This window comes from Pantherophis guttatus, chromosome 3, assembly GCF_059756535.1.
Source record: "Pantherophis guttatus breed Tessera chromosome 3, ASM5975653v1, whole genome shotgun sequence".
In the NCBI taxonomy this organism is placed as follows: Eukaryota; Metazoa; Chordata; class Lepidosauria; order Squamata; family Colubridae; genus Pantherophis; species Pantherophis guttatus.
Window position 1 is genome coordinate 122,771,799 of NC_142065.1, and position 25,011 is coordinate 122,796,809.

General features: G+C 36.9%; 2 protein-coding genes and 1 long non-coding RNA gene across 3 annotated transcripts in view; 2 read left to right on the forward strand and 1 right to left on the reverse strand.

Annotated features, from left to right (window-relative positions):
* On the forward strand, window positions 1-17,540 carry LOC117662363 (uncharacterized). Its single transcript, XR_004590343.3, has 5 exons — window positions 1-887; window positions 5,666-5,906; window positions 6,064-6,162; window positions 8,340-8,409; window positions 15,867-17,540. It is a non-coding gene; the product is annotated as an uncharacterized LOC117662363 (long non-coding RNA).
* Window positions 3,794-24,522, reverse strand: CRNKL1 (crooked neck pre-mRNA splicing factor 1). Its single transcript, XM_034411762.3, has 14 exons — window positions 24,114-24,522; window positions 21,378-21,530; window positions 19,113-19,204; window positions 18,844-19,002; window positions 18,101-18,267; window positions 17,536-17,714; window positions 16,412-16,582; window positions 15,219-15,410; window positions 13,496-13,555; window positions 10,392-10,472; window positions 8,860-9,099; window positions 6,529-6,630; window positions 5,190-5,438; window positions 3,794-4,088 (listed from the first exon to the last, which is right to left on the reverse strand). Exons 1-14 carry the CDS (start codon window positions 24,159-24,161, stop codon window positions 3,924-3,926), a joined length of 2,058 nt encoding a protein of 685 aa, XP_034267653.1. The 5' UTR covers window positions 24,162-24,522; the 3' UTR covers window positions 3,794-3,923.
* CFAP61 (cilia and flagella associated protein 61) overlaps window positions 24,257-25,011 on the forward strand; it is a 160,497-nt gene continuing 159,742 nt past the window's right edge. Inside the window, exon 1 of the mRNA XM_087891278.1 lies at window positions 24,257-24,400. The gene's annotated coding sequence lies outside the window, so the exon portion shown is untranslated. The remainder of the gene's footprint in view (window positions 24,401-25,011) is intronic.

Genomic DNA, 25,011 nt, shown 5'->3' on the forward strand with positions numbered 1-25,011 from the left:
GGTTGTTCCCTGCGTGCGCTTGCTTGCTTGGGGCGTTTGTTTGCTCAAGTCTTTTCAGCGGAGGAGATCTGAAGCTCCGAAGAATTCAAAGGGCAGCTCCCATAGGAAGGCAGCAGAACCAGTTGCAGCCACAATATTGCCAATACAGAACTCATTTGTTTCTTGCCCCGTGGACGTTGCCTACATTGCAGAGTCTTGAGGTGGAATCACAAGGAATAGCAACATTTCCAGGGTGGAATATTAGAAACCATCTTTTCCCCAGCTAAGAAAACACTTCAGATATTGCGGCGTGTGTGTGCACGGTTGGATGCGGCATTTATGTTTGCAGAAAGACTGCCCCATATGAAGATTATGTCGCCTTTACGTAGGGATTCTCTGAAAGAGCAGTTGGCCAGGGATACCTGGACGTGTAGCTTGATTAGTTACCTTGTACTTAATTATTTCTGTTCTGGATGCATAAGCCAGCAAAAAAGATATTTCAACAGTGGAAGCTTGATAATATGTGTATGCAATAGAATTTTTAGTAAGTTTAGAGGAACAGTTAGGATATTAGCTTGGAAGTATTTGGTTTATTGGAATTTTCAGACTATTGTCAGAATTTTATTCATTTATATCCCACCTTTATTATTTGTATAAATAACTTAAGGCAGAGAACATCTAACATTGCTTAATTGCTTAACGCATTGTAAGCCGCCCTGAGTCTCCGGAGAAGGGCGGCATATAAATAATAATAATAATAATAAAATAATAACATTCCTTCTTTCTTCCTCCCCCATCCCCATCCCCATCCCCATCCCCCATAACAACAATCGTGAGGTGGGTTACTGGCCCTAAAGACACCAGCTGGCTTTTGTGCCTGAGGCAGGACTGGAACTCATGGTCTCCTGGTATGTAGCCAAGTGCCTTAACCATTATACCAAACTGGTTCTCCAAATAATAATTAGTCAGAGACACATTAGGAATATATATTGTATATATTAGCCTTAAAGAAAAGAAGTTGTAGCTGTTTTAGCCTATGAAGAGATTCCACCTACTTTGGTCACATTTTCCTGAAATATAGAAAATTTTGGAATGAGGAGCTATTTTCTTTAGGATTAATCATAGTTAAAAATATCAAAAAGAAACAAATTTCTCTTACTAAACAAAGTGAAAACCTATTAAATGTTTGCCTTGTATCTTATCTGCTGCTAGAAGGATTTGTGGATTTTTTTTTCTTTTGAACATCTGGTGATTGTATCAATGAAGATTCTCAATCATCCAGGTAGAGTTGCTTGGAAGTTGAGTCACGGGAAAAAGACTTTTGAAAGAAAAATCTTTATTGGTTACGTTTATGCATCCAGAATCATTATTAGTCTCCTAAATAAAAAAAAAAATTCTCACAAATTTCTAAGGGTGCTACATTTATGTGCACCTGTTTTGTTGAAACCTGCCAAATTAGTTGAAACCAGCAGTCCTATCCATTCATAACAGTAAATGTTGCCATTATCATTAAATGGTCACCTATCCAGCCCTTTCATTTCCAGATGCAACTCCTTTTGGAGCATCTTTGAATTAAAAAAAACTTGCTTTCCTTTCATCCAATAGGTAAAACTCTGGATTTTATCAATGATAGTAAAAGCAAATTATATATTGATAATAAAAGGATGCTAAATTAGCCTGTTAAAATTCTTTGGATAATATACCTTGTCTTGAAAAAGGGAGTAGACAGCTTTTCAAATTGTAGGTAACTTTTTTCAAGATTTTGTTTTTTGTCCCAAAAAGTGATGAAGGTTGCCTTGTTTCATCACTCCAGAGGTACATGTGGAATCACACAATAGAACACACAAAGAATTTATCTTGTATTCTTGGAAAACATTTTTTAAAAATATTCTTAAATCGGAGATTAGTTGATTATACTTTATATGGAGAGATTCTTTTAATGGACTAACTCAAAAGACACTAACACCCAATTTGATATTACTTTGATTCTAAATTTTGTTAAATATGAAATTTTTTCATATTTATACATTAATGTATAAATAAAATACATTTGGGACTTTACCATTTTAGATTGCTTGAAATGCAATTGCTGTAAAATTGTTATTGAGGGTATTATGAATCTGTATTACAGGGCAATTAACAGATAAAAATAGAAACTGATGTCTTTTTTAAAATGTTAAGTGGTGTTGTTGAATTTCATTTTAAGAAGTATGTCAACATGTAACAAAATAGCATCTAAGTTTTATCATTTTAGAAACCTGTACAGAAATATAAGAAAATAGCCACTGCAAAATGTATATAAGTAATTGCCAGGAAAATATAACTCTCAAGTAAATAGAAAGTGTGCATAGGTATAGTCACACTTCAAGATTTTTTTCAGATCCTTTTAATTAGAAAAAGGAAAATAGGCATGCTACAAAGTGCCAATATTTAACATCATTTTTATTTACAAGAATGCTTTTTGGCCCCATAATTATTCTTAATAAAATGGAAATTGTCATCTATCCCCAAAAAGTCAAATAACATACCAATCAACAGCCAGCCTCAGTTCCAAATAAACATGACACAAGCTTCACACTTTCGTACTTGCCCAAGAATACAAGTACACAAGGGCAGAATTTGTATCACAATATTATGAGCTACATTTTTTATTTACTGCCTCTTGAATGCCCATGAGGGAAGATGTGCATTAGGAACATCCTGGAGTGTTGGAACAGGGAGCAAAGAATGACATAATGGCTTCCTCAGAAGGCTTCTTTTGCAAGGAAGCAGTAGAGGAACAGAAACAAGAGCTTGACTAATTTTAAGGGCCCAAAGGTCTTGTCTGAATCAGTTTCTTCTGACTGTGAAAGGGAAGCATAGCCAGCAGATCCATAAGAGCACTGCTGCCTCCAAGCTAAAAATGGAAGTGGAGAGACTAAAGAAGTACCAGATAGCTGTCAGAACACCTTAGAAAAACTACTCTACTCAGAAGTAGGTTATTTGAAGTAGGTAAACAAGCACATTTCCAAGAAAGTACTTGGCTGAAGATCAGCAGTGCTTGGCTGAAGATCATGAATTTCTTGGACAAAAGCTGTCTTTTGTACTTGCTTCTGTGATAAGCTGACCTCAGATGTGCTATTCTTTATAAGCTACCCTTAGCCAGTTTCTAAAATCTCTGATAGACTCTGAACATCTTATTCCCTCATCCTTTGAAGTTAATAGTGGCAACAGCTTATTTGATTTGCACTGTGCTGCAATTAAAATTACCTGATCACGTCCCTTACAATGTTTGAATTTTGAGACGGAATATAATCTTGTAAAATTACAAGATTTTGAGATATGCTGAGAGCCGGTCTGTCTTGATTTTAGGGTTAGTTTTAAAATTTTAATATTGATTTTAATTGACAAGTTTTAAATTATGGGCCAAATTTATAAATTATTTTAACTTTATTTTTAACTGTGATGTTATGTATAGATGTTTTTATCTTGGCTGTTCACCGCCCTGAGTCCGAAAGGAGAAGGGCGGTATAGAAATTTGAATAATAATAATAATAATAATAATAATAATAATAATAATAATAATAATAATAATAATAATAATAATAATTGTTTGGCCTCAAACCTCCAGCTATTCAGTGAATGATCCCAGATTCTAGTAATGAGAATGGGAAAAAAATCTTTGTTCACTCTATCAATTTTATGTACATAATGTCGTTTCATTTGTCTTTCTTCTAAGCTAAAGATCATGAGACCTGTCTTATCTTTCTTCAAAGGGCAGTTACTCCTTGTTGCTGATTTTTCTGCTCTACAATATTATGAGTAAATCACAGCTATATACATTAGTCTTTAAATGCTTATGTTTAAAACATGCCTCTTTCACCTCAAGCATTAGCAATTTTTTTTGTAAAATAGTTTATTAGCAAAACCTGTACAATATAAAGGAGAAGAAATCAAAGATATTGTTAGGGACTGCTTTCATCAATATCCTTGTCTGGATCTCTCTCTGGATTTTCATCCTGTTGCTGCTTCTTCCAGAGTTTAGCCATTGCAAGCAGTTTGAGGTTGGGTTGATTGGCAGCATCTTCTGGGAAGATATAATCATAATATTCTTCCCAGCCGGCATCAGACTAGAAAGAAAAGTGTGGACATAATCAAACCTCCATTATTACAAGAATTGTTTTAAACTATGTGACATTACCACACAGCATTTGCTGTTTTCCTAGCCTGCTTTTTACAAAACCAATTTAGGCTGTAGATATTACTTGTTTGAAAAATCCCAGAGAACTAAAGAAATACTTTGTCTCTCTATTGGATGTTCAGAAACTTACAGTACTTTTCCGAGTATAAGACATACTCCCCCTCCCCAAAAGAAGGTGGAAATATTGGTGCATCTTATACACTGAGCATAGCCATTTTTGGCCTCCCGAAGCCCCGCCCCGTGTGTCCTGTTTTTGTGAAAAACGGGCCCATTTTTCGCAAAAACAGGGTGCGCAGAGGCTTTGGGAGGCCTGCAGAGGGCTCGTGTGGGCTGGGGAGGGCAAAAACACAGTTTTTGCAAAAAATGGGCAAAAAACGCCATTTTTTGCAAAAAAACAGGGCACTCAGTGGCTTTGGGAGGCCTGCAGAGTGCTCCTGTGGGCTGGGGAGGGCAAAAACGTCCCTATTTTTGCTAAAAACGCGTCCATTTTTGGCCTCCCAAACCCCCCACGTGTTGCATTTTTGCCCTCCCCAGCCCACCCAGGAACACTCTGCAGGCCTCCAAACCCTCTGCACACCCAGTTTTTGCAAAAAACGGGATGCGCAGAGGGTTTGGGAAGCCTGCAGAGTGCTCCTGGGTGGGCCGGGGAGGGCAAAACCTTTTTTTTTCTTGCTTACCTCTTTGAAATCTTGGTGCGTCTTATACACTGGTGCGTTTTGTAGTCCGAAAAATACGGTATGCTATCTGAACAGATACTAATAGATGGGATGATTTTTCCTGAATATTTCCTGAACACTAAGCTTTGTTATGAAATATTAATAAACTGCTGCATCCTTTACACACGTACATCACAGAGTACAGCATTAGATTCTGTAGATTCTTTGAATTTATTCTAATTAATTAGTCAGAAAGAATAAGCAAAAGGAAGAGGGAAAAACTGTCTAATTTGTTACGGTCTACCTGCGATAGTTACACTGCTATACTATATAAAGTACTTGTGGCAAGCCAGATTTCCATGTGGAAGTCTTACCCCATCTTCAGCCTGAAGTTTTCTCCGCTTCTTGACTTTTTCAGGCATGAGTTTGTCTACTCGTTCTCTGCTGGATTCTGTTCCAAACTCCTCTTCAAAATTTTTCCAAGATTCCAAGAGCATAAGTCTCTCTTCTTTCTCCTCACAATTTCTCATTGTTTTATTTGCCTCTTCATATATCTGCCGGCATCGTGGTAAATTGTTCTTTTTATCTGCTGAGAGTTCAAATTGAGCAAAACTGATCCATACCTAAAATAAGAAAGAGCATATTATGATAAAAAATTAGTTATGTATGTACAATAAGTTGTCACATACTTACTATAGTCTTTCTCTCAATTAATGATATTCAAACTGTATAGAACTGTACATTTTTGGTCATTCGAAATAAAGCTTTTAGAAAGAATGTCAGACTATTTTAGATTAGGACTTGTAAGCACTATATAAAATTACTTAATAGTAATTTTTTTTCTCCAAAGGAAACGTATTACCGAAACTGAAGCATGTTTAAAAGAGAATAAGGAAAAGAAAACGGGAGTCAAATGTTGATCTTCTATTTTCAAATAAGATGAGAAAGAACAAAGTATAAAGCAGATATAGAGAACAGCAAGCCTGTGCCATGCAGCTACCAGAGTCAAGTCAATGCTGTCCAGCAGCCTGAGATTCTTTTATGGATAAAGGTATACAGTAACTGATGAGTCCAAAGCACGTCTCTACTAAGTAAGTCCTTATTTTAAAAATGAACAGAACTGAATTCTCCACTCATGTTTTTTCTCATTAAATAATACCTCCATCAATATTTAACATAAAAATGGGAATTCTATTTCAATTAGATTTTAACATTTTAAAAATGCTTCAGTTTTTATTCTCAAAATAGGGCTGGATAACATGATTAGAAGTGAATCAACTCTTTTATGCTACTCTAAAGGTGAAACCATTTCCCTGAAGTACAATAGAAGCACAGAAGGTCATTCCAGTAAGTATTTTTAAAAAGGCAGATATGGGCCTTATCATACTAGCCTTCTCAGCTGTTCCAAATTTGAAAACTTTTTGCACCTTTAAGAGCAGCACTATTTAAATAGAACAAATATGTAAAATATACTTAATTTATGATATACATAAGTTTAGATGCAACTTTTCTTTTGTTCTAATCGGTTTTTCTATTTTTGTAAAACTAGTCATAAAATAAAAGTCAAAAAAATCAATTAAGAAAAACTAACTTAAAATTGCCTGAATTAAAATCCAGCTGCCATCTTATTTATTGCAGTTTCAAAAGTGTGTATACACAAATAGTGCTACTACAGCCAGAATGGAATTCAGCATTGCCTGAGTTAATCCTTACCTTAACATGCTGTGTTCGCTGAAGCAACCTCCTGTACAAATTTCTTGTATTCTCATATTCTTCTTGTTCAATTTCGAAGTCTATGTAAGATTTCCAAAGTACCTAGGGGAAGAAAACACTGTTCTCCCAACTTGGAATGTAAAAGCAAATTTACCCAAAAAAATCCATATAAAAAGTGCCTAAAACAACGGATATGCACAGAGAGAAAAAAATCTGAACAACTGTATTATTTTATGTACTTTTTAAAGGGGGGTTATCTTGATTATCTCTTCATTTTCCCCCCCTGTATCATCAACTCTGTGGTGTATGTTGCAGTAAGAGTTGTGGCTGGTCCAAAGTCACCTAGTCAATTTGCATAACTAAAGATAAAACTGTATCTTTGTTTCCTTGGTTTGAGACCAACTCCTTGATATATCTCATTTAACAATCCTCCAGAGTTGAACTCTGAATGGAAATTATCAGGGTCAATTCTAATTGGTTATTTCATCTAGGATATGGTTTTGAGACCGCTCTACTAACCTAGGTGGGAGACCTAGAATGGAAAATATATGAGGGACGATCTCTTGAATTGCCCAATGGTTTTCAGTGGTCTTCTGGGCCATCTGACAGGACTGTTTTGAGTGGTTCTAGTTCTTTCTGGGACGACATAACCAGAAGGCAGTACTGTGAAATTACAGTTCATACAACCCCATGCTGTTCCATAGGGTTCTATCTTGTCTTTATACCATTTAAAATGAGACTGATGGGGCAGGTGATTTGGAGTGAGGTGCCATCATTATGCAGATGACACTAAGCTCTATTGCCCCTTACCATCTAATTCCAAGGTAGCTAGACCCTTTGAAAGTTTCATGAACTCAACAATGGACTGAAACAGAGAAAGAAAGCTAAAATTAAATCCAGACATGATGGAGGTATTGTGGTTAAAGACAAAGGCGGGCTTAGAGATAAAGGTAAAGCTTGTTTGGAAGGGTATGGTACTCTGGTATGACATTTGGAATGCCCCATGCCACTCAGCAGTCACAATATGTAGATGAATATAGGGGCAAGGAGAAATCTGTACAACAATGGCTATTGTTCACATTGCAGTTCCTAAGCCTGTCAGACCTAGTGACTTATCCGTACCTTCATTATATACACTCTTTCTAATGCAGCATTCTGGCTAGTGCAACTAACCTCTTTCCAAGGAGCTAGCCTTGAAAAATGCCGGGAAATTGCAACCCATGCAAAACGTAGAAGGAAAGCTGTTAACTAGTAAGAGGTACTGAAAGATCTGCACTAGTCACATCTGGTTATCAGGCACAATTTATAGTGCTAATGCTAATTTTTAAAACCCTAAACAACATTTATTTGTCTGACTTGTATACCATCCATTTCACCTGAGATAGCAAGCCCTGCTGTTTGTGGCTATCTGAAGGATTGCTTCTCCTACTATGAACCCATTCAATTACTTGGGAAGTAGGAGAGATCCTTTTGAAGATTTGCTCACTCCCAGAAACTCAGCTACCTAGCATGAAGGAGAGGGCATTCGCCTATCTGACTCCCAGGCTCTAAATGCACTCTCTACCGAAGTATGTTTGGTCCCTACTTTCCTAGTATTTAGAAAAATAACAAAATACCCTCTTTGCCCAAAGCTTCTATTTGTTAGATAAATTTAATTTTTCGTGATTTTAACTGCATTATTTTTAATTGCTATAAGCCAAGGAAAATGCCAGAGTAAGTTTATGTGAGCCCTGTATTAATGGATGAAAGAGGGTTTATTGAGCCTGTTTAAAAAATCAGTTTGCTGAGCAGTTCTTTTTGTTCCTCCTCAGCCCCCTTCAAAGTGGCATGGTGCCTGGTATGCCTGACCAATTATACCTGCTGCCTGAATTCCATGAAGGGGTAAGATGAGCCTGTCATGAAACAATAGGAATTTAGTTGATTACAATGCCAGTCTGTGCTTCCAAATGTAACAGCTACACTTAGTTCTGGATAGCAGCCAGTGCTGCTCTGCTTTCCCTCATCCATTGGGTGCATTCCAGCCCATTTATCTGCAGCTTCCTCCTATCTGGGTAGCCAGCTCAACCTGAGCAAGCAGTCCACTTCTAGCCAATCTAGTTCATCAAGGCAACTAGAACAGTGATTTCAACACTACCAATACTACTAGTCCCATCCCACCCTCGCCATATTGAGTCTTTTGTTAACAAATGGGTAGCATGTCCCTGCGCAAGCTTCCTTAAGAATGACAGAATCACAGACTTAACTAAAAAATAATATATGTCTCCTATGTATTCCCTCTGTATCTGACAAAAATACATTATTGAGAGCAGCATTCCCCAGAACCTCTCTTACCTCTGGCATATCCAATCGAGGCTGGCCAATAGCTAGTTCATATATAGCTCTGGCTCGGTCAATATCACCAAGAATAGTTTCTAATTCAGCAAATTTGATCCATGATGTGCAGTTTTCAGGTGTAAACTCTAAAAACTTCTCATAGAGTTTCCGACAACGATCAAACTCTCGCAGTTGTAGCTCCAGTTCAATGTAGCCTTTAAATAGCTTGTTCTTTGGACATTTACCTATAGATGTCCCCTACAAAGAAGGAATAAGTTCTTCAAAGCTTCTCAAGAAAAGTGCAGTTATACAAGCATAAAAACTGAAATACATTTTTTTCAGACTTGTTCCAAAAATGCAGTATCTGTGCTCTAAAGGCCTACTTTTTGAATTATTACACTTACATCTTATTGTGGTTTTTTTGTATATTAAAATGGTCTACAAAGACCAAAAACTATTATGAGCATGGTAGCTTTATTTCAACATTTGGCAGGCACATTTCAACATTTTAAAAAATGTTATCTGTAAAAGAAGCCATTAGAGTTGGGAAGTCAATAAAATTTAACAATAATAGAAAAAAGAAAGAGAGTACGGTATTGACTAGAAACAGACTTCTTTAATGGTACCATCTGTATATAAAAAAAGTCTCTTGAACATTCTTTATAGGGAAAATCAATTTGTTAGGAGGACCTGACCCTTCTATACATTTTAGAAATTACCATCAACTTGCCAAATGAGTTTTTCCCTGTGGGACAAAATGTAAATGGCAAAAAGTGGTAGAACATCTATTCCAATAGGAAATGCAGAAGTTCACCCTATAGCACGGGTGTCAAGGCCCATAGGCTGGATCCAGCCCGCGGCGTGCTTAAATCCAGCCCACGGGATTGGCCTGGAAATATGAAGGGACCGGCCTGCGGTGCCTCTGGCGGCTAAAACGGGCCATGTGTGGCCCCCCATGCCTCATTTTCACACTCCATGGCCTCCTGCAGCACTCTGCCGACCGAAACTGGGCCCAAAACCAGGCCAAAGAACAACCCGACCCCACCCCCCGGCCCGCAGAGGAGAACTACAATGCTGATCCAGCCCTCAAAGAAATCCAGTTTGACACCCCTGCCCTATAGCAACAAATATAAATTCAGCTGTCTACCAACTATTTAGGACAGAGGCCTTAATAAACATTAAATTACTTCTATAAGGCTATAGCCTTGGTCTGATACAACATAAAAAGTATTGGTACTTTTCATCAGATTTTTTAAAATTTCTAGACATATTACGATAAGCCAATAAGAATTTAAAGTATTGAATAGAATAAAATGAGCTGGAAGAGACATTGGCGGTCTTCTAATCCAGCCCCCTGCTCAAGCAGGAGAACCTATACAATTTTAGATAAGTAACTGTCCAGACTCTCTTAAAAACATCCAGTATTGGAGCGCCCATGATTTCTAGAGGCAAGCTATTCCACTGGTTCTACTGTTCCACTGCTTTCAAGAGAGATCAACCAATTTCATCAATATATTTCTAGAACAAGAAAGTCACTTCATTTTACTTACCAATGCTCGCCTGGCAAGACTGAGATTCTTCTGCCTGATTTCAAACTGTGCACAGAGCAACCATATTTTGGCAAATGTAAACTGAGTGGAGAAATAGTATAAAAAATTGGCTAAATTTCAGTTGGCTAAATTAAAAACAATGCTTTCATACATACAAAACATGACTAAGACCAGAAATCTTTGGCATTTTTTAATTTATTCATTTTTATCCCACCTTCATTATTTTTATATATAACTCCAGGTGGCGAACATAGATAATGCTCCTTCTTCCTCCTATTTTCCCCACAATAACAATACTATGAGGTGTGTTGGGCTGAATAGTGTCTGGCCCAGTCACCCAGCTGGATTTCATACTTAAAGAGGGACTAGAACTCACAGTCGCCTGGTTTCCTCAATAAAGCAATTTTCTTGAAACCCATTAGAACAAAATATGCATACAGAGTATCTTTAGCATGTTATTTCATCAGCCCATAAGGCTGACTGACAACATGATTTCTGAAAACACAAAACTGGACAATATGTCACTGAAAACAGGAAGACAAATTATAATTAATTTCTATTAGTTTTATTTTGGTTCTCATGCACTTTAATTGTGACCACTCAGTTATAATCTAAACCCGTTTATAATTATACATTCAATTATAATCTAAACTTCTAGTATATAATCTAATGACTAGCTGATTTATTTTCTAGTTTCATAAAATTTATCATTTGATACGGAGTCTGAAGAAAGGGATACATAATAAATGAATGATTTATTTATATTGTAAAAGTATATGGGAATAACTTGGAAGACAGGAGGGAGACTGGACAACTGGGATATAAGAAGTTTCAGTCCACAGAAGGGGGAATAAGATGGGAAACATTTCAGAAGGGACTCTCCTTAATTTTTCAGGAGTTTCTTCCCCCACCCCTCCCCCCCAAAAAAGGCAAGGAAGAGAGAAATATTTTCAGTCTTGGAAGGTTTTTCTCTCATATAATTTAGGTTTATATAACTTCATCAGAAACCTTGATTCAGAAATTTTGTTATTTTGGAAGAAGCAATGTGTCTTAAAACTCTGTGAATAAATTAAATGCACACTCACACACTCACACATCTATACAACTCTGATTTGCTGTAGCAGTGATGGGCAACTTTTGGGGGGAGGCTGCATGTGGCATCTCACCTCTCTAAAATGTCACCACTATAATTTGTCAATAAAATGACCTATTTTGGGACAGTGTGTAATAATGTAATTATGAGGGAGCTTTATTTAAAACTTTGAATCTAGGTCGTAAGTCCCCCTCTTTCAGTCTGTTGTAACTTCAAACAGTCACTAAGTGACCAGTCATAATCTGAAGACTACCTGTACTGTACAGATTGCCTTGCTGAAACAAATCAGATTTTTCCTTTCCCTATTCCCTTATCAATATCTACTTGATTATAGACAGGAGTTGAAGATACATTTAACTCCTACTTTTCAAAATAATATAAATTGCTTCTATTGAACTAGAAAATCCACTAACTAGAACAGTGATGGCTAACCTTTTTGCTATTGTGTGCCAAAAGCAGGGGGAGCGCGGGGGGGGTTTGCACGCACATGTGCCCACATCCATAATTCTATGCACCCCCCCATGAATGCACGCGCAACCCCCTCCGCGTTCCCCCCGCTTTTGGTATGCAATGGGCCCAGTAGGCCCGTTTTTCGCTCTCCCCAGTTGGGAAACTGGCCATTTCTGGCCCCCACAGGCTCCTAGAAAGGCTCTGGAGTCTGGGGAGAGCGAAAAACGGGCCTTTCCCACCCACCCCTGGAGGCCCTCCAGAGGCCGGAAACAGCATGTTTCCCGACTTCTGGTGGGCCCAGAAGGCCTGAAAATCAGTTGGCCAGTGCGCACATGTGGGCCAGAGCTGAGCGCGTGTGCCCACTGATATGGCTCCATGTGCCACCTAGGGCACGCATGCCATAGGTTCGCCATCACAGAACTAGAATATTAATTACATGAATTTTTCAAATCTCTTAAATTATTTTCCATATTATATCTGTGGTATTACAAAGCATAAACCAGCTCCCTTACACCTATAATTCATCTTACCACAGGTGTTATTTATAATAAACTTGCCCAATATAATAAAAAATGTAACTATGCGACTATTTTCTAGAAACTGAGTTCCAAAACAGTTGGTAAATAGAGATTTTTTTTAAAAAAAAAAACCTAGTTAATCCATAGATCAATAAATGGTTTGAGAAATTGCAATGTTTATTTGTAATTTCCACTGCACTGTTTGATGTACAATTGCTTGCATTCTATACGCTTGGATTTATCATATTCATACAGTGCACATGATTGTGCAAAGCACTGCATTTACATTGTATCAATACTTACAAAATATCTTCAATTTAGAGTAGGATTTTTATTCCATACAGGGCCTACACCAAAACCTCAAGGAAATGATTCATCCAGAGTTATAGAGAGATCTGAATCAGGAATATAATGCCCTTCAGATGTTCTGACAATGGTAGTTAGGACTGATAAAAAAAATTTAAAATATTTCAAAACAATGTCTATTCTTGTTTTAGACTCTAAATTGTAGGTTTTGCATGCTTTAGGTGAAAATCTTCCTAATTAACAAGAATTAAGGTGGGCATTGACTAGTAGGTGAACTAGATCAGTGGTTCCCAACCTGTGGTCTGCAGACCCCTGGGTGGTTGCAACGTCATCACGGTGTCCGTGAAGGCTTGAAGATCTTATGATTTAAATCCTAAGTTAAGACTTGGTGGTCTATGGCCATGGTCCATGGCCACAAAAAGCATTTAAAGGGGGCCCGTAGTGAACGAAAGGTTGGGAACCACTGGACTAGATGATCCTATTTTAATATTTGCTCCGTCCCCCTGAAATCTACCCCTATGTAGTTATACACATATTCACTCTCTAAATACATAAAAAACAGTGTTATCTATCTTACATGAAGATAATTCTTAAGTAGGAGGTTGCTGGTAATATAAAAATTACATTGCAATAACATATATAATATGATCAGACTGGAATTGGAACCATGTGGATGAATTTAATGAAAAAGGATGCATCCTTAATTAAGACACAATACACACAACAAAGATAAATACCTTTTTGTGAGGAATGAGTTCAATACATGCTTGATACACCTGTCTTGTTCTCTCTGGATCCTAAAACACAAGTCAATTTATGTGATACTGTTGGAATAAGGCTTCCAGGCAAGTGCAGTTCAAAATATTTTAGGAAAAAATGACATCTAGCTCAGGGGTGGGTTCTACTTACCTTTACTACCGGTTCGCAATGGGAGCGCAGATTGTCAATTATGATGTCCTGGCGGGTGGGCAGAGCTTCCCGCCACTTTTACTACCGGACAGAATCGGGAGCAACCCACCACTGATCTAGCTACGTTTTATCATTTATAATATTTCTTACTACTTGAAAAACCCTTGAAATCTTCATTCCCAACTTGACCTCTTAACATTTTTGTCTGTGTAGAGCAAAATAAAGTTGCTCACCTGTCTAGAACTATAATTTCAGAGCACACCACATCAGTAATTTTAAAAATTTACTGCTAATTTAAAGAGGTGGCAAGCCTCTTTAAAGCCTTATAGTGTTGAGAACTTGGGATATATAAGAACCACTTTCATGAGATGGGCAGCTATAAAATATAATAAAAATGTATCAAATATCAATGTGGTATGATCAATTATATACTAAGTTATGGAAAAAAATCTATATGGCCGTGGAGTGTCAACACTGATTTGATGACACATAATCCAATCAATGATGCACCAATAATGCTTTCATAGATCCTCACTTGCTATGTAATACTCATAGTGATTTTTTTTCAGCAATGGCACACTGCATATGAAAACATTGCCTCACACAGGTTTATTACTACCTTTTAATGCATGGCAACACTGAATATGATTGGACAAAATATGTATGCAAGGCATTTTCCAACCTATCAAAATAGTTATATGCCATAAAGAAATAAATTAGATTTCACAATGCTTAAGTGTTGGGGGGAGGGTTTATAAAGAACACCATAATCCTTTTGCCTCATCATTCTTGTTTTAAGTAATGATTGAAGTCTTTTTTAAAAAAATTGGAACTGTTTTCCTAAATTAATGCACAATTTATACTGTTTTGACTGTTAGTGACAGTTGCAGAAGCTGTTTTTTTTAAATGTATGGCGATGAACTACCATATTTTTCGGAGTATAAGATGCAGTTTAGTTTTTGGAGAGGAAAATAGGGGGAAAAATCTGCCTACCAGGTATTCATCTGGCTAGCGTCCTTAGTCTGGTCAGCTTCAGCACATTAGTTTGCTGGTTTTGAGCGCGCCAGCACGCTTTTTATCCCCTTCTTGGGGATTAAAAAACAGCTTCTAAAGCACAGCTGAGAGGGAGCAGCAATGAGAAAAGCAGGCAAAGTACTCGCTTCACTCGCTAGCGCCTTGTTAGGGCTGAAAAAAAGCTTCTAAAACACAGCTGAGTTGGAAGGAGCAGGCAAAGCTTGGAAGATCACTTCACTCGCTAGCGCGTTAGGGCTGAAAAACAGCTTCGAAAAAGCTACATTCGGAGTATAAGACGCACCCAAATTTTCAGCCTCTTCGGGGGGGGGGGGGGGAGATGTGTCTTATACTCCAAAAAATACGGTATATAACTTAGTCTGCTTTCTTGTATTCTATGATTTTCTTAGGAATCTAGTCAGCTATATGAATGATTCATCAGAGTGTAAGAATGCTAATAGATTGTACAGTACCAAATTTCCTAGATCAAGCCTCATTTAATCAAAGAAGATGCAAGATTCATGGGTCATTTTCTTTTACCTTTGCCTCTAGCTCTTCATAGAGTGCATAATTGATCCACAGATAGATATATCTCTTCCAGTGTCGCTTTTCTTGAATTGGAGGAACATTGGCAATGGCTCTTTCATAAACTTCACGTATTGTATCAGAATCCGCATCACTTTCCACCAGACGCAGATAATCAAACCAAGCATCATAATTATGTGGATTAGCCTTTCAAGATAAATGGGGAATACTTTCAGAAGTACAAGCATGGTACAAAATTATCAATGTAATCATCAAAGCACAGTTTACTGATTGGGTTTCTGTTAATTCATCAATTCAACTAACTGAGTCACCTTGCAGGAGAAATGGTGACAATTAGTATTGCTGTATCCAATTTCAGAACTACTAAGGATTCAACATAAGAAACAAAGACAGTAGTGGTGCAACAATTGTGGTTTTTATGAACATAATTTGTAAAGTTTAAGAAAATAATGTCTACTATTTTTTAAAAGAAAAAACGGTTTTAGTACAAAATAACAGGTAAAAAAGAAAAAAATTAATAAGTATACTGATAATAATGAAATACCATGAGAAATGTACTATTTATTTGATGCATCCTTTTTTCATTCTGCGGTTTATGTTGTGTGGTATAGAGAGTAGTACTTTCTTCCATTTTATCCACAGAACAATAACTCTATGAAGAACTTAAGGCGCCTTGGTGGCGCAGTGGACTAAAGTGCTGTTAAGTAGCACTTAAAGCTGCCAGCTGCCTGCAATTACTGCAAGTTCAAATCTCACCACGCTCAAGGTTGACTCAGCCTTCCATCCTTCCGAAGTAGGTAAAATGAAGACCTGGATTGTGGGGGCAATAAGCTGACTTTGTATAAAAAGAACACCGCTTGTGGGGGCCGAAAGCCCTACTAAGCAGGCATATACAAAAGTATGAAGGCTATTGCTTAATGCATTGTAAGCCGCCCTGAGTCTCTGGAGAAGGGCGGCATATAAATCGAACCAATAAATAAATAAACAAACTTCAGGCTGAAAGATAATGATTTGTCTAAAGTCAGCAGGTGAGTTTCTGTGGCAAGTTTCAATTTGAACACAGGTATTCTGGCTGTAGTTCAACACTATTACAATTATGCCATACTTACGTTCCATATTTATAGTGCAACAAAAGCAATCAAGGGAACTATTAAAGTGTACAATTCCCCTAGAGTTCAGGCACTCACTTTTACTTCTTCTTCATATTGGAATCTCCTCTTGCTAACAATAATATCCTCAATTCCCCTTCGGTCCCCAAATTTCTTTTCAAAAATTGTGTAATTTTTGAAGAGCTCTTGTGCTTCATGTTTTGGAATTCTGTCCAGGGCATATTTGTATATTACTCGCACCCGTTCAAACTAGAAGAAAGAAAAAAAGGAGGAAAAAAGAGCACTTTAAAATAGAAGATTAACCTGACCTTTATTAGTATATTCAGTAACTCTTGATTTTCAGTTAAAACAGATTCTGTGAAAAATCTTTTTGAAATCTTGAGGAGTATTATACAAATGAATAATAGGCCAGGATTAGTATACATCAGAATAAAGTTTTATATCAAAAAAATAAAACCAGACAAACACATAACTTGGGGGGGGGGACACAATGTTGTTTATATCAGTTTATATACAATACAATTATTTTACATAATTTGTATTGTTATAGATCACATCTATGATAGAAATATAAAAATATTGAGAAATTCAATATTATAGTCAAAACTGTATATATTAGTTTAAGTCAAGAGAATTTGGGGTTAATATTTAATTAAATAGGCTTAATTCAGTTAGCTTTAAAAAAAATCAACTGTAGTCTTAAACACTTTAGAGACTAAATGAGATTGCTTCTTTAAGACATCAGAATGAAGATCAGCATTAGGTGGCTGCCAAGCCCCTTATCACCTCTAACAGGTCTCTTCCATCACCCTCTTATCCCCCAGAAGACTGATCTCACTTTCTCCTGCTTACTTGGCTCCTGATATTCCAGAAGTACATACTCAGTCACTCAAAGTAATTTCCCTCTCTAAGAGAATCCACGTGCATAGCAGAGACAACAGATCTCTGTTGAGATCATGTGAGAAGAAAAGCAAAGGGACAATTCATAAAGATAGCTTACACCCAGCAGAACAAAATGTTTTGCTGTAAGAATATAAGCTTGTATATTATGTTTATAGCGTGTTTTATTGTAAACCACTCAGAGAGATTCAAACACAGGGCATTTTAAAATTGTATAAAAACATAAATGGAAAACAAAAATTGTTTTAAAGAAGCAGCCATAATGCTGCTTATAAAATGCAAGCTAATAAACAAAATGTTACCTCTTTTTGGTTCTCTTCAAATTTGGCAAATGCAACATACAAATGTTCATTCATATGTTCTTCTCCAAAGAACTCCACAGCTCTTTCAAATACTTTTCTTGCATGTGCAAAATAACTATGTTTTTCTTCAAAACGAGCATATTTGATCCAGTTCTTAACATCGGGATGGACCATGACAAGTAAAAGACATTAAGGAACTTGAAACAGGATGTATTTCATTGAAAGGTTTAGTATAAGATCAACCTGCAGCCAATAATTCCCAAAATTATATAAAAACAATTTTTTTCCTTGGGAAAACAAGGTGGCAAGATGAGCAATTAAAAGACCCAAACAATTTATACATAGATGCAACTTAATGTACTAGCATTGCTGGTGCATACATTTCTTCACCAATTAATGTTTGTGCATGTGGATTTTTATGGGAAAATCTATATTGTAAAGCTAACCTCTGTGCGTAACAAATCAAAAGATGCTCCTTTTACACAAAACTGGAAATGCAAAATACAAACAAAAATGAAAACAAAAAAATGCTGAATTTAATCCAAACCTTAATTTAAAAGGATATATCTTTCATAAATGGAACGTGCTCTATCCACTTCCTTATATCTTAGTTCAAAGTTAATATAGGAATGCCATGACTGTTCCTCTGGCTGCCATTCCATCCAACGCTCAAACGCTTGGCGGGCTCCTGCAACATTCCCCAGCATCTCTTCCATATAAGTATACTTGTACCTTTTAAAATAAAAAAAAAAGGAAGATTGTGTCATTTAGAGTTACAAATAACAGACCTATTTACAACTAGTAAAAATAATTCTTCATAAGTAAACTTTTTTAAAAAGCAATCTCATATTCAACTTGGATCTGGAGTGTTTGCATATTTGGTCCTTAGCATACTAAGCCTATAGTAATGGATTCCAAAACTGGAATTGCCACAAGAAAATTGGTTATCAAGTGTATGACAAGAGAGTTAATGAGGTCTTACAGTTATAAGGTCAAACTAGGACCACTCAAATTACACTGCTTTCAGCCACAGAAGGTGACTGTTGATTATACGTAAATCACTGTTCTTCAATCCATTTTATTTCATAATCTTGTTACAGAGGTAAAACTAGAGGGAATCTTATGAATGTCAATTTGAGCCCCTGGAGGAAATCCAGCAAATAACAGTAGCGTCATAATCAATGCTTCAACCTTTTTTCACCAATCTGTAAAACAACAAATCGCTGTTGTTTCTCTCTCCCTCTCTCTCTCTCACACACACATACATACAAACACTTATGTGAAACCTAATGAAAGTGTTTAGCTTACCAGAACTGATTAACTCTTGGTAAAATAGTGATAGCCCGATCCCAGATATTTCGTGCATGATTAACCTGGCGATTCTTCATTTCCATTTCGGCATATTTCAGCCAAAGAGTTACATTTCGGTAGTCCACATCTAGAGCCCGCTCGTAGATGGAACGAGCCCTGAAAACAACACATTATTGAAATTAATGCATACCCAATTCAATTCCTATAGAAGTGGGCATTATTAGATATTCATATTCAGAATCTGAAAAATGGTTGTCAAGAATTACCTTTGTACTTCTTTGAGGCTTTCTTCCCATTGTGCGTATTTGATCCAATTACTGATAACAGTCCTGTTTTTCCTGATGTTATCTTCAAAAGTCTTAGGAGAAAGTAAAGAGTTTACTTCTAGAAAGCAAATAATAACTCTGCTGTAGATCCACAAAAATCTATATCAGAAAATTCTGACAAACTATGGTCAGTGAAATTTGTTAATCAGGAAGATTTCAAACAATTGGTCTATAATACAGAAGCCAGAGAACATTATAATCAAATTTCACTGCTTACAATTTTTTTATGACTCTGTAATCCCATTATTTGGGGTAGAATCAGGGTGACTAAATGAGCGGAGCATACAGAGTTTGCAGCAGGTAGTTTCTCTTTGTGCATTTGTCGTTGCCTAGGATTGAACTCTCAACCCTCAGAGTGGGAAGTGAGAGTCTTTACCTCTAGGCTACCATGCTGTTCAGATTTCACTGCTGACAATATCTCTCATAAATGCTCTCAGAAAATACAACTTTCCTTTTATCCTGTTATACCCAAGAAACCAGGGAGACACAACTTCATTCAAAATTTCCTCTTAGTAATTAGTAGTGATCCAATTTTAGTTTTCCATATATATATATAAAATCTCTTGTGCAGAATACCTAGAGCTCCATCTCCTAAAAATAACTACTTATTATCTGGCTACTTGTGGCAGTTGAACTTTGAGTTTGTGGCAGTTGAACTTTAAGACAGAAACTTCAATGCAACAGAATAATATTTATTTGGTCTATGATCAGCGAAATGTAAAAGTACAAAAACAGAATGAACCAAATAGATACAATATACTAGCAAATATCACATAATATAATATTGACCTTTATTATTATATTAATGCACTTGTTATCCAGGTAATATAAATCTAAAACATTATAGGTATAAAATAAAAACCATGTATTCCCTAATGATTTATTAGTTAGGGTATTTCAAACATAAAGTAATATTTAAAGCAAAGGTGAATATGTCTTTAACCAATCTTGTCTTACTTTCATTGTGGTAACACAAAATTTAGCTAATGCACACTAAGGAATGATTTTACATCCTGAAGAAGGTTCAAATAACATTTACTTGGATACTCAAGGAATTTATCTATTAGGGCAAAATATAGATCGACCTAATGTCCCTATAAAATTTACAACATAGTAAAACATGCGAGATAGTTTCAAATAGGGCAGAAAGTTATTTTATAAAAAAAAATTACTATATGCTTTAAGGAGATGCAGGACAAAAAAATAACAAATATTTTGTTTTAGTTGATGATACTGGGCTGTTATTTTAGACACCAAATGGACTAGACTCTAGAGCAAGCTTCACATGCTTTTGCTTCATATTATAATACAGAAGCATCAAAATTAATCATGCAAAAACTGAACTATTAATAAGTGCTGCCAAATGTACACCTGAATGAGCACCCAAACAAGTCAACATTTATTTAGGGATATTTTATTTGTCCATCAAACTCTTGCCACATTGTCCAAAATGCACAGAAATTGTGATAATTCTGTAATCCTTTACTTACACAAGAGATAATTATTTTTCTCTGTAGTTAATAATACTACAGAAAAATATTCTTAGCTAGCAAATTTTTAAAGAACAAATTTTAAGTCTCATAATGTGTTCCTAATATAATCTTATGCCACTAGGCTGATGTAACCAAACCAGATTTGTATAGTTTCTCACTCCATCAATACTAACAATGGGTTATAAACATGCAGAGGCAGCCGTTAAAACACTGGGTCAAGGATCTGAAAACCCAATTAGATGCCACTACAATAGCAGGAAAAATTATTCTTGGGAGCCATTCACTTTTTTTTCAAACCAGCTACACATCTAAGCCAAACAGCTGTCCCCAAATTTAGAAAAACCCTAACCAGAGCCAGATTTAATGCCTTCCCAAAATCTCACCCAAGGAACTACTGGGAATTCTATCTGAAAAAGAGTTTGGGTGAAGGAATTTCTGGAACAGTAAACCATGGTTTTTTTATATATATTCCTGGATTGTGGTGGTTAATACCTCATCTACCAGGAATCCCAAATCCATTTTATTTAGTTATTATCCAAACAAAGTGATCTTATTTCCCTTCATGTGGCTAGATTTGTTTTACTATTTGTAAAATACCATACCAGTCTATGACCTTTACTTGTCTTACACTTGCTTTTCTTTGTGGTTTTGAGTGCTCAATTCTTTATTATAAAACAGTACAGTATTTTATTATAAAGTATGTCTTATCTACCTTTCTTTTCCGAAGCTTGTAATCATTTAGCTCCTCTTCATCTGTGATTTTCTGTTGAGGAGGTGGGGGAAGAAGCTCGAGTTCTCTTTCCTTTGCTTCTCTTAACAGTTGTTCTGCTGTTATCTGTACTTCTGCTGGAGCTTTATTTTTCACCTGATGGAGAACATTTTTCAAAATACAATATACTTTAGAAACCCATCTATAGAATTGACATCCTGAATGTGGCACTGAACCCATAACTGTACAGCCTCAGAGACCCCATCCCCCTACCAAAATCTGGTAGCATTGGCAAACAGCGCCAGAATTTTCTGCTTTGGAAAGTGCTTGAAGATGCGTATAGCAGGTTCATTAAGTCTCTAATACTTCACATACTGCAATTGATATAGGTAGTCCTCGACTTACAACCATTTGTTTATTGAAAGTTGCAGCAGCACTGAAAAAGGTAATTTATGACTTTTTCACACTTATAACTGTTGCACTAACCCCATGGACATTGATCAAAATTTGGACACTTGGCAATTGGCATGATTTATGATGGTTGCAATATCCTGGGGTCATGTGATCATTTTTGCGACCTTCTGATAAGCAAAGTCAATGGGGAAGACAGACTGAGTTAACTATGTTACTAACATAAAGACTGCAGTGATTCACTTAATAACCATAGCAAGAAAGGTCATAAAATGAGGCAAAACTCACTTAACAACTACCTTGCATAGTAACAGAATTTTGGGCTCAATTGTGATTGTAAGTCGAGGAAAGGAAGGAAGGAAGGAAGGAAGGAAGGAAGGAAGGAAGGAAGGAAGGAAGGAAGGAAGGAAGGAAGGAAGATAGATTTCAAATTGATCCATCTAGTACTCATGATACCTATACCTGTGAAGTTTTGATTTGTGATTAGGCAGACCTAAAATTATAGTATAAATTTCACTAATGTAAACTATGATGCTAAAACCAGGCATAAGAGAATAAGAGTCTTAACAAAATGAAACTATTTTGTCTTTGCAAGAAAATTTGATAGAAGCCTGGCTCAAATATTAAAATTAAATCTTAAAGCTTACATTCCATTCCTAACATCTATTCTGCCTTCTCAACCCTTGTCCTAGTACCATTGACTCATAAGATCGAAAAAGAGGTTCTAGTCTCATTTTCTTGTGGAAAAATCAAATTCTCTCCATGATCAGAAACACAGAGATCTCTTTCCAGAGCAAACGGTTTCCTTACCCTGTTACTCATATGGCAACACCCAGGATTAGGCCACTAGATTCAGCTGCAAAAATCCATACAAGTACTAGATAATAGCAAAAAGATGGGAGATGTTTGCTTCTCTCATATAATTACCCAGATTTTTGCAGCGAAGATCTGGTGTTTCTATCCATACTGAGAAACCAAAGGCATTGTGCTCTACTAAACAGGGGTTGATTTTTCATAGCTTCTTTCAAATACTAATTAGATTCTTTTCTTCACCTTCTGGAACAATATTGCGCAACATTTATTATCCACCTCTGGTTGGTTATTTAGAACTCCATTTGTTTTCAAGTCCCTCACTGGCCACTAATTTACTCTTTGAAATATAACAAGCAGCATCTATGAAACAAAATGGTATCTATCAAAGCTTATGGCTTAAACTAAAATTTTAACTCACAGTCTCAGAACTGTGTTTAAAAATTTATTAAAATTCCATTTCTGTTAACAAGCACACACACAAAACAACCCTTTGTTTATATTGTTAAATCTTTCTTAATCAGAAATCCTGCCAATCTTATTGGGATTCTCTTAGAGATGTACCTTTTGCCCATTCCAGATCCATAATCATCTATCAATCCCTTCCTTCCTAAGGAAAAATGAAGATATTTGACAACTTTGGTTCTTGTTATTATTTCCTAATTTGAAACTGACCATTATTTTATTTGTCATACTTAATTGCCCATCTCCCTCAGATATAAATTCCAGTTTGAGAACTTGGTTTGGACAATAGGAATCATTTTATATTCTAAAGTTATGTTATTTCTCAGAACTGCTAAAAATGTTTTGCATGAACAATACAGTAACTATTTGGATAAATTGGTATGCCGAGAATTAAAACAGCAGTCTGGTTAACTACCGACTGTATGCATTTTGACCATAAATAGCCTCAGGCTGCAATTGCATTAATTTAGGAGTAAAGCCTACTGAATCCAGTGCTGTTACCCATGTGTTTTGCAGAGCTGTGAATAATTGTCCCCTCCAATATTTTCTTCTAGGCGCAGTAAACAGACTATTTCTTGTAACACCAAAGATGACAGAAAGTGTAATGAAGTACGGTATTTTTCAACATTGTGCAAGTTGTCCCTGATGACATTACTATAACTGTAGTTCCTCTTTAGACAAATATTTTACTAGGATTTTATTGGTGTTTCCTTTAAAATAAAATCAGGTTTAGAGTTTCTTTTTATCCAAAAGCAAACTTGAACCTAAAGCGCCTTTATTTAGAACACAAATCCCGGAGTGCTTCGGTGGCAGATCATAACGATCTGATCTACCCTGCCTTCCTTTTTATCGGGTGGGTCATGCCTATTTTCCACAAATCCTGAAAATCTCAGGTCCCACCACGTCGAACAGCAAGACTTCCAGCCCACGTCTACCTTTGCCCATTAGCAAACAAACACTTATACTGAGTTCAGTGAGATCCAACTCCGAGTAAATAGGCCACGGCTGTCTGTGCGCTCCGTGACAACTTCGCACTTTGCCTCCCCTGCCCACCTTTGCCACTTTGGGAATTCGCTGCTTCCCAGCCGCCGTGGACGCCATCTTTTCCCCCGTCGTATTAATCTATGCCGCGTTTTCCTCCTCCCGCTGCTGCTCCTCCTCACTTTGAACTTTGACCTCCCAGCAAACCTTGCGCCGTAGAAGGTTGGGCTTCGGGTTGCCATAGGAACAGACAAACAGCCCTATCTCCGTTGTGTGGATTTGGCTTCCTCAGCTGAACTGTGGTTTTGGTTCCGCAGAGCTCCCGCGGCCGGTCTTGAAAGGTGGCCGCTCCTGGGGAGGTGAGCCTTGGATAGACTCCTACAGTTGGAAACAGGCATTTAGCCATCCCGTCCAGCTCTTCTCTTTCAAATATTATTTCTCGAAACTCTTTCGGTTCTCTTCGCCAGAAATTCCCATGACGCTGGTGGGGAATGGAAGCAGAGCAATTATCAACGTGGATGTTTGTTTTGGCATTGCAGAAATCCTTTCTCCGTGGGCTTTGAGAATTCTGTTATATTTGGATTAAATCTCAGTTTGGTTTTAAAAGAGGATGTATTAAGCAAGGGGCAGGACCCAGCCAGTCATGGGATAGGAACCATAGTTACCTTTAGTTAGTGATGATTGTCCAGCTTGTAAGTACAGGGCTGTAGGCTAGTTGATTAGGAGACAAAATCGACCTGATGTTGGAATAGGTAGGCAGGTTAGACCTGGCAGTATATGGATGGGAGACTCCAGGGAATATCATTAGTTTAAGTCTGGGAAATTAAAAAAAAAATCCTAGGAGATAACAAGTGTCAGTTTGGTCTAGTAGTTAAGGCACCAGCCTAGAAAGCAGGAGACTGAGTCCTAGTCCAGCTGGGTGACTTTGGGCCAAGCACTCATTCTCACCCAACTCGCCTCAGAGTTGTGG

Excerpts from the sequence above, each read along its gene's own strand:
- CRNKL1 (XM_034411762.3), bottom strand. The coding sequence starts at position 24,161 with ATGGCGTCCACGGCGGCTGGGAAGCAGCGAATTCCCAAAGTGGCAAAG. Across the intron at positions 19,003-19,112 it reads AGCCTCAAAGAAGTACAAAG|GGCTCGTTCCATCTACGAGC; the intron begins GTAATTCTTGAC and ends TGTTGTTTTCAG. Across the intron at positions 16,583-17,535 it reads TTGAAGAGAACCAAAAAGAG|TTTGAACGGGTGCGAGTAAT; the intron begins GTAACATTTTGT and ends TCTTTCTTCTAG.